The following is a 10,772-nucleotide window of genomic DNA, read 5'->3' as shown; positions in this document are numbered from 1 at the left end:
TACTCAGCAGAGTTTGTTTTGTTTAACAATAGAATCCACCAACAGTGGACTTTATTGTATTACCATAACCAACACTGATTGGACCACGTAGAATTGCATATGAAACATTCGATCACGTGAATTTGGTGCTTATTTGTGAGAACAGTGTAGCACGTTGTTGGATAAACTCCGGAGATCCGCCAGAATCATGTCCGCTCAAGAATTTGAGAAATTGACTGGGATTTGGAAAACTGGTTGTCCCAAATTGATGTGGACGACGCCGAGGACTTTAAACTGAGCGATATTCAGAAAGAATTCCGTTTTTTGCCTCCAGTTGACAGCAAACAAGTCAACGAATACCAGCAGTCACGCAGACAACCAGACAACTCGCAGCGCTACAAAATGGGGCGTCAAAACATGGAATGAGTGGAAAGAGCAAAGCAGATGACTGATATCGCTGGGATAAAAGGTTATCATACTGGGCATTCAGGAAAGGTGCGTATTAGAATTTGCACTTTAGTAATGCAATGTTCGATTTCCCCGCTGACGATAAATAGTCATAACTTTATGTCGAAAATAATCACTACTCGTTAACTCAATTTTTTCATGCAAACTGTTTGGTGAAATACCATTTAAATATTATATTCACTGGCACGATATGTCGGATTCATTTCACGCGATAAAGATTTAATGCAAACGGCTTTGGCGTGTTTTAAAAAAGCTGAACGATTGAACGTACTATAACAATATATTGATATTTTACATTGCTATGAGGTGGACTGTTACAAGCTATTGTACTTTCATATTGATACATTGTATTTTATTTTAATTAAACAGGTTACACAGGCAACCACACTGTTCCGGCAAAATTTCGACGAGCAGCTAATAGCAGAAAGAACGGGTCACTCCAGTCTAGCAATTAGAAGCTACAAGCGGACGAGCAACGAGCAGACGAAAGCGGTGTCAGACGCATTGCAGCCACCCAAACCGAAAGAAGCGAAAACGCATGACATATCCACCACCCCAACAGACGAGGACAAATCTAATACCACTGTCATAACCGATTCTTCCCAAGTGTCCGTGAATTTTGTAAAAGGAAATATGAAACTTGAAATATGTTTTTAAAATGTATTGTATAATCGTCATTGCGTATTTAAATAATTAAATGAAAATTCCACCTTGTTCTTTGTTTTCATTCAGTGGCCACCTGTTATGTTAATCAGCTTTTCACTCCTGTTGTGCTCATGAATACTTAAATTAACCCATTCATTATTAACAGTCCTGGCTTGTTAATCTGTTGATAAAACAGTACCGTTAACAAGAATGCATAATAAATTAGGTTGAAACTGTCCGCTAACGAAAGTAAGAAACATAGAACAATGGGGACGAGACAAAAAGTATAACTGTTGTTACCTTGAAGGGCCATGTTTGTCGATTAATCCGTCAACAATCGCATTTCGCCGGAAGAACCCAGTAAAATACGAGGAACGAAACCCGTAGCAACATTAATACTCGGATTATGATTTGTTTTATGACGTCTATATTACCTATTTTTATGGTTCAGATAATTCGCCGCATACGGCACCCATCTTCCTTCGTTGCTCGGTTTGTACAGATTTGACTTGTATACGACCGAAAACACGTTGCATTTTGTGACCTGCATAACATACGTGCCACTTATCTTAAAATAAATTAAGTTATCCGTAAGAGATTTTGTTTTGATCGATATCATAAATTTCATCAATGCTGGTCGCAGATCACATGTTATTTCATGTCATTGGGTATTTTAAAGCCCCAAGATTTTGACCTATTTTCAAATTAAATTGGGTCAAACGATATGGGGAATTACAAATCATGGTTTGCATATGAAAACAACTTATGGTTATTGTACATGATGGACTAATTTCCGTATGTCAAGTATTCACAGTACTTTAAACATTTCCACTTTTTTATTTTATTAGAAATTACAATATTAGTGGAATAGCTACAGCTACACGATAGAGGAACAGAAAGGGAAAGAGTAAAGATAGAAAGCAAAAAGAGGAAACAAAATTCAAAGATTTTGTTTGAAACAAAAATACGATGTTCTAAACACGTGCAATAAATTATTTTTCATTGATTTCTGATTTAATTATTTGATTCAATGATTGTATGTGACTTCATTTACAGTTCAATTTAATACCAAAGATCAAATGCTTATCGTGTTGTCATTTTATAAGGGCAATAGTTTCTTTCTGACAGAAATCTTAGATTGTTGGGGTGTGCAGTACAATGGGATTACTACTAAATCATCCAAGTAGTTGATGAATGACCCATGACAGAGAATAAAATGTTCCTCCTCAGTGAATGAGTACAAAAGGATAACACATTTTATTGTACTGTTGGAATTATGTATATAAATTATACATTTCTGGTCAGCTCGTATGAAATCAACAGACTCTAGCTGGTATATACACATTCGAATGGATTAGCACGATCATTACCTCGCCAAATAACAATAATCCTCCTATGGATGACACGCATTGAAAGCATGACTGGAAAAAATGGGGAATCCACTCAGTCAAATTGAACTATGAGGGCGCTAAATATTCTCTTCTAATCGTATACGCACGGAGTTTTGACAGGTGAGAATAGTGATAGAACCCCAAACATAGATTTTATTATATACAAATTTGTTTTATAGTATACGTCATGCAATGTTTACAAATTATAATCATCCTGGCTCATGAACAGCTTTAGACGGTGTTGCATTTCCATCAAGTTGACACTGGTGTTTCCGGTACAGTGAGCCATTAAAATGAAATGTATGCAATTAATTAACTCAATTATAGAAATTTCTTGGTAGTCTATTTTTGATATCAAACAATAACTAGTGATAAATGTGGTGATCATTCACGTAGCTTTCGTCAGCACGCTGTGATGAAAGAACTTACGGTGGCCCATAGCGACAATCATCGATATGTAACCAACTTCCGCGCCGACTCAGCAACTTTTCGCGCAGACTTAGCAACTTCTGCGATATGTAAGCAAGTTTCTCGCCGATTTAGCAAGTTCCGCGCCGACTTAGCAACTTCCGCGATATGTAAGCAAATTTCTCGCCGACGTAGCAACTTCCGCGATATGTAAGCAAGTTTCTCGCTGACTCAGCAATTTCCGCGCCGACTCAGCAACTTCCGCGATATGTAGGCGAGTTTCTCGCTGACTTAGCAATTTCCGCGCCGACTCAGCAACTCACCCCACGCAATCAAAGCAGCGACCTCCGTAAAGAAAATGGTACAGTCGAACAGGCATGGCGGCCTGAGCGTAATTCCGTGAAGTTCTTGGCTCAATATAGTAACCTAGTTTACCCTCTTATTTTCCAACAACAACTAGTATATGGCTTCACATGTACAGGAGGAGGTAGGTTTGCTCTAAACGGTCAAGTTCTTGCACCAGGCAGTCATTTTAGCGCCTTGACAGTACCACAGTCTCTCTATCACTCTCTCTTAGCCTAGACCGGGCTCTGTCTTTTGAACTTTTATTTACTGTTCAATCTTGTTTCATATGTATTCCACTGACCATTTGGCATTGAACCCCTTAAATGAATATAACACATTGTAACAAAGAATAATCTGCTTATGTGTTTATTTTATTTTGTTCTGTTGTTATCTTGGATTTTTTACGTTTTAATTTGACACTAAATTTAGGTTTCAATTGAAGTGCCTGTGAAAAACATTATATAACAATGCCTGTTTCGAAATTGTGAAATTGTATAAATATGATACACGTTAGCCTTAAAATAAAATGGCTGTCATTCAGCCATCTTAAATCAGATCATGAAACAAACACATGTGCAAATGTTCGAAATGATGTATTGAAGTTTTAAACTTTGTCAGTCCAGATACATGAATTCGGAACACCGTTCTTTCAAAACAAAATGGTCACCAGACTGCAATTTTGAGAATTCAAATAAAAAAATTAAATTAAGTGCATCTAGATCTAATTGTGTTAAATATAACATAATATATACATTGTATACATACATGTATATATATACAAGCTTAAAACAAATTTGTTGTAAAACGACTGAGATCTGGGTCTGGAATAGTGAAATGCATCAAGTTTCATTTGAATATGTTTAGTAATTATTTCATTTGAGTAATTGCTAATTTCAATTAATATGCAAATTTTGACCTAAAACTTATTAAGTTGTGCTTTACCTTAAAGCTTTAATATACCAAGTTTCATTGAAATCAGATGTGTTAATAGTATACACAGAAGGGTGACAGCTTAGACTCTCATTGTGTGCTTCATAGTGACTTATTGAGATTGTAATAAAAAAAATCATGTACACATTTATAAATAAATAAGTTATTATACTTATATTTATATTTATATTTATACTATTACCTTATTATTTCATCTTTCATTATAGTATTCTACTGACATGCAGTTCACTACTTTTGCCTACCGCCCTTGCTCAAATCTTTCAAAAATGTGAAATAATTACAACGAATAACTGTAATTTAACAGCCATTTACATTGTTGCTAAGTCAGCGCGGAAAGTTGATGAGTCGGCGCGAAAGTTGCTGAGTCAGCGCGAAAATTGCTTACATATCGCGGAAGTTGCTAAGTCGGCGCGGAAAGTTGCTGAGTCGGCGCGGAAATTGCTGAGTCGGCCCGAAAATTGCTTACATATCACGGAAGTTGCTGAGTCGGCGCGGAAATTGCTAAGTCGGCGATAAACTTGCTTACATATCGCGGAAGTTGCTAAGTCGGCGCAGAAATTGCTACCCCGGGTAAGTCGGCGCGAAACTTGCTTACATATTGCGGAAGTTGCTGAGTCGTCGCGGAAATTGATTAGTCGGCGAGAAACTTGCTTACATATCGCGGAAGTTGCTGAGTCGGCGTGGAAATTGCTAAGTCGGCGAGAAACTTGCTTACATATCGCAGAAAGTTGCTGAATCGGCGCGGAAGTTGGTTACATATCGACGATTGTCGCCATGGGCCACCGTCTTTAGACAAATATTAGTACAGAAAAATATGTGTGCATACGTTAAACCGTGTTGAACGTGTTGGTCGTGCATTGTTATACTTCGAATTTAAATTACTGTACAAAATTGGTGTTCTGACGTTAAACGTCTTGTGTGTGTTGGCATTACGATGCTCCATTCTTCACACAGCTATACCGTGTCGGTGCAACTTCGTGCATATGTATTGTTCATACAGTGGTTTTAATTTAAATAAAGATTAACATGTTACTGATATTTGAATAGCATATGCACGGAATTTATTTATTTACAACAAAAATATCTGTGATTCGGACATTCTATAAATGTTACTAATTTTTGTTTTCAGTGGTGGAAAATAATTTATTTAAGAAACTTTTTTGACGTCTTTTTAGACAACAGGCCCATATGACTATAATACTAATAATTCTACTACATCGATCCATACATCACCGTAAAGTTATATATAGGCGAATACGGAGACTCTCGACGGCCAATTTCGTATGGAAAAGAAATCTGAAGGTGGTTTTACGCTTTGTAACGTTTTCGTTCCACGTTCATTTAAAGGGGGTGTTTTTGTGTGTATTTTTTTTGGTAAAAATTTACAAGAAACCTGCGTCTTGATATGTTATATTATAACCTGTAAACGGGTTATTCAACGGATTGCCAGTAGCTTTTCTGCTGTTTTTTTGGTCGTAGATAAGAAACAACAACAGGTAAAGAAAAGAGGACGCAAACTTTCATCCTGAATAGATTTAAACTTCCCTTGCTATTCACAGATTTTTCGTTTGAGTGAGGTAAAACGGTGATTTCTGTAGTTGGAATAGTCAAAACGACACTGGTAAAATTGGCCACCAGGTAACATTTTAGATACGTTGACACGGAATGTGCACTACTATATATGTATATTAAAGAAGAAAGATCTGATTCAGTAAATTTCGGTGACTGCCTGAATCACAGAGCATTTTGTCCCTGAACGGCCCTGTTTGTTGATTAATCCGTCAACAATCGGATTTCGCCGGAAGAACCCAGTAAAATACGAGGAACGAAACCAGTGGCAACAATACTCAGATTAAAATTTGTATTATATCGGCTCTAGTACCTATTTTTACGTACGGTTCAGATAATTCTCTTCGCATACAGATTTTACTCGAAGGGTCAGGTCTATACAATTGTACGACCTAAAACACATGTCATTTGATGACCTGCATGATATACGTGCTACTTATCTAAAAATCAATTAAAATTATCTGAAAGAGATTTGTTTTGATCGATATCATTAATTGTTCGATGTTCATATATGTTCGTAAAATACATAACTCCGACTTCACGTCAGGCTGAATAACATTTTAATCAAAAGTAAGTTTTACGCGATGCCAGTTTTTATTTTCTGAAAGCACATATCTCGAAATACCCGGCGAATCGTCACGAGTGAATGCCAGCCATGTACGCAATCATTTGCTGCTAGTGCCACCTCATTTCTATCATGCGTGTACGGTTATTAGTTTAACAGCGACACAATGCTATACTAGACTGCTAATCATTGCCCTTTTGTAGCTGATACGTGTAATCTATTCACATATTTGTTTCCTTAGTGGAAGTCAAAATTAATTGTCGTTTAACCCTGACGCGTGTATTGAAATCGACGTATATGTTCATTTCCTTCGCCAGCTGATTCTATTTAATAAGTTAAATATTGTGCATATAACAAAAATAGTCGTTGGACGAGGTCATTAGCCAACGCAAGATAACGTTACTTTAAAGTCACTTCCACTATTGGTGTATTTGAAGGACCATTATGTAAAGGTGACTCTATCATTTGAGAGGAAATGGATTTTTATAGATTTACATCGTCACTAATGTACTTTTAATAGAATATATCATATCAGACGAGCGTAATTAATCTGATCTCCACCTGCGCCAATGTGGATCCAACCATTTTAATTCCTAGTGGGAAGCTTAGGATATTGTCTGGTAAATATATCGTTATAGCGTCCCTCGGATTTATTAATTTATTTATTTACTACTGGCTGTAACTGTAATTGTAAATGTATTTGTTACTGTGATTGTAACTGTGATTGCAACTGAATATCTGTAACTGTGTACATGTATGTGTGTTCTTAACTGTAATTGTCATTGTGATTGCAACTGTATATACGTAACTGTGTAAGCGTGACCGTAACTGTAATTGTTACCGTGATTGCAACTGTACATATGTAACTGTGTAAACGTGACCGTAACTGTAATTGTTACTGTGATTACAACTGTATATCTGTAACTGTGTAAACGTGACCGTAACTGTAATTGTTACTGTGATTACAACTGTATATCTGTAACTGTGTAAACGTGACCGTAACTGTAATTGTTACTGTGATTACAACTGTATATCTGTAACTGTGTAAACGTGACCGTAACTGTAATTGTTACTGTGATAACAACTGTATATCTGTAACTGTGTATGTGTTATCATAACTGTAATTGTTACGTACCGTGATTGCAACTGTATATATGTAACTGTGTATGTGTTATCATAACTGTAATTGTTACTGTGATTGCAACTGTATATCTTTAACTGTGTAAACGTGACCGTAACTGTAATTGTTACTGTGATTACAACTGTATATCTGTAACTGTGTATGTGTTATCATAACTGTAATTGTTACGTACCGTGATTGCAACTGTATATATGTAACTGTGTATGTGTTATCATAACTGTAATTGTTACTGTGATTGCAACTGTATATCTGTAACTGTGTAAACGTGACCGTAACTGTAATTGTTACTGTGATTACAACTGTATATCTGTAACTGTGTATGTGTTATCATAATTGTAATTGTTACTGTGATTGCAACTGTATATCTGTAACTGTGTACATGTATGTGTGATCTTAACTGTAATTGTTACTGTAATTGTTACTGTGATTGTAACTGCATATCTGTATCTGTGTAATTGTGACCGTAACTGAAATTGTTACTGTGATTGCAACTGTATTTCTGTAACTGCGTATATGTTATCTTAACTGTAGTTGTTACTGTGATTGTAACTGCATATCTGTAACTGTGTAATTGTGACCGTAATTGTAATTGTTACTGTAATTGTAACTGCATATCTGTAACTGTGTAGGTGTGACTGCAACTGTAATTTTTACTGTGACTATAACTTAAACTGCATAATTACATAGTTACATTTATACAGATACAGTAACGCAGTTTCAGTTACACGATAACAGTTACATTAATAATACAAAAACACAGCATACGATTTACTATTTGTTTGAAACTTACTTCCCCAATTGTCACAATTAAAAAAAATGAAATATCGACGTACAAGTGTGTGGGTTATATTTTATTACAGGTGCTATGTTTATTTTTCTGCAAAAAATAAAAGTGAAACATTTGCTCTGTGACATGCGTTATGAAGTATCATATGGCAAACATATTTCAGAACAGTCAGACTAGAATTAATGTCATTAGACAACGCACGTCATGCATGCACGTTTTGTTAGCTAGACGTCGCAGCTATGGGTGCTCTAGGGCATGAAGCTGTCTCAGCAACCGCAGTTGAGTTTCTCGGGAATTTGCTTCTACTGTAATATCAAAGTTGTAATTCACACTGAAATAACATACCCGCGGAAAATGACGCGCAGATAGTTAAGTTTCTTCATGTATGTTGTTTTATAACCGATGTAAGTTTCAAACAAGTAAAGATGTTGTTCGTTCGGACAAAATTGAACATCAATGCCTACGCTGAGAAGATTCAATAAGCTAGCACGTATGCAAATAAGGTGTTTGAAATTCAAGTAAGGTGGGCATTCAACTATCAGTGGCATCCATGTTGACTATTCTCATGAATAGCTATGTGTTGACTAATTTCGTGCACAATAAACTTCTTGGCTATTCTTATTTACGTACAGGTACTTCTTGACTATTCTCATTCCCAGGTACGTGTTAACACATCCCATGCACATGTACGACTATTCACATAGACAATATACGTGTTGACTATTCTCATGCACAGGAGCTTGTTGAATATTATTATGCATAGTATACCTGTTGACTACTCTCTGATACAGGTACGTGTTCGCTATGCTAATGCACATGTACTTGTTGTTGACTCTTCTCATGTTCTTCTTCTTCATGCGCAGTATACATGTTACTATTTTTATGAACAGTTTACATTTTGACTATTATCATTATCATATTCGTATGGACTATTCGCATGTACAGTATTCGTGTTGATCACTTTGATATACAGGTACGCATTGACTATTCTAATGCATATTCTTTTATTTTTCAATGGTGAAAGATGCAGATGTGTATGCAAACAAACAGACAAATACCACTACGTGAAAGACTGAAACGGCTTGCGCATACTCCCTAACACGCAACACTACACTGCTCCAAAAAAACGCAATTCGAAATGACGTGCAGTGAATACAGCCCCCATAGAGTGACTAGAGTGTGTAATTAACATGTCGAATCCCCGACGTCGTAAACAATTCAACATATAGCTGTAACTATAGCTATGTAGTCAAGGGTTGAATGAACTTTTTAATTACGTTGCTTTACTTGCATGTAAAATATAGTATTGTTTTTTTGTCAGTAAAATTTCCAGAGTATAATCAATTGAGCTGTTGAATAAATACTAATATTTTAATGTTTGTAAATAATATTTTGGTATGTAAATTAATAAATATATCCCGATATTAGTTAACGCAATGTTGCTTTGCGTTTTCAATGAAGAGACAGGCAACATACGATTATAAAATTAAATATCCAATGATAAATGGTGACAGACTTGCGAAGCGTATACCAATTGATGAGAGGAAGTGAGGAAAGTGGCAGCTATAATTATATCTATCACTTCCTGCACCGTGATACATCCCTATTAACTTACCCTATATTTATAACGTTCAATTTATACATTTTATTTATAATATTAAATAATTTGTGAGTCATACATTTCTATCAAATATTAAATATTTACAAATATTTTACTGTATGCATTTATCTTAGTGTTCTCCAATTAGTTTGATTGATCATGATCATACTTCGCCTATTTTATTCCTGCACGTTTTTGTCTTGAATTTGCCCCTAATCTGACAAAATATCAATCTAATTAAAATAAGATCCCGCTTGGGTGATATTCCGTGAAGTGAACATGACTGGATTGATTACATTCCTTATAGTTAACATGATGGGTTGGTGATATCCCTTATAGTAGACAGTATTGGAACATGACTGCGTGGGTGAGATATGACTTGGTTGGTGAAATCCCGTATTCTGGACATGACTACATAAGTGACATTCTGCATAGTAGATATGAATGGATTGGTGACAATTCGCTGAGTGTTCATGACTTCATTGTGACATTCCGCATAGTGGGTGTAATTACGTGGGTGGCATTCCTTATGGTGAGAAATGCCTGGGTTGGTGACATTACGTATCATCGACATGATTGGGAGGATGACATTTACTGGACATACCTGGATGATTACGTTACGTATACTGGCTGGATGACCCTCAGTTAATTTGTGAAGTGTGGGTTAATTGAATTACGAATATTATATACCTGAAACGAGTTGTGATATACCATGTAAGGGAACAGGATTACAACGTTATTTGAGGGAATATGCAATAATAAAAAATATTAATCCCGAGATAGTATTTTTGAAATATTATACCAACATAACATCCATTTAATTCCTGAAAGCAGCCATAAAACGCCCAAATTGGTATTTCTAATGTATACATCTGTGTTTTCACTATAATTAAACTACAACTATTCAGTAAAAGAAAGAAATG

At 35.8% G+C, this 10,772-nt stretch overlaps 1 protein-coding gene across 1 annotated transcript; it reads left to right on the top strand.

Annotated features, from left to right (window-relative positions):
- Positions 1 to 343: 343 nt before the first annotated feature.
- On the top strand, positions 344 to 1,160 carry LOC146747588 (uncharacterized). The gene is made up of 2 exons (XM_085496530.1): positions 344 to 474; positions 817 to 1,160. Exons 1-2 carry the CDS (start codon positions 424 to 426, stop codon positions 1,102 to 1,104), a joined length of 339 nt encoding a protein of 112 aa, XP_085352656.1. The 5' UTR covers positions 344 to 423; the 3' UTR covers positions 1,105 to 1,160.
- Positions 1,161 to 10,772: the final 9,612 nt, after the last annotated feature.

The sequence above is a fragment of the Saccoglossus kowalevskii genome, chromosome 3 (genome assembly GCF_978046115.1).
Source record: "Saccoglossus kowalevskii chromosome 3, keSacKowa6.1, whole genome shotgun sequence".
Classification (NCBI taxonomy): domain Eukaryota; kingdom Metazoa; phylum Hemichordata; class Enteropneusta; family Harrimaniidae; genus Saccoglossus; species Saccoglossus kowalevskii.
Note: the sequence above shows the minus strand (reverse complement) of the source record. Positions and strands in the feature narration are given on the sequence as shown.

Bases quoted from the DNA above. Each gene is read 5' to 3' on its own strand.
- LOC146747588 (XM_085496530.1), top strand. From the start codon at position 424: ATGACTGATATCGCTGGGATAAAAGGTTATCATACTGGGCATTCAGGA. The intron at 475-816 runs GTGCGTATTAGA...TTAATTAAACAG, and splicing joins ATACTGGGCATTCAGGAAAG to GTTACACAGGCAACCACACT.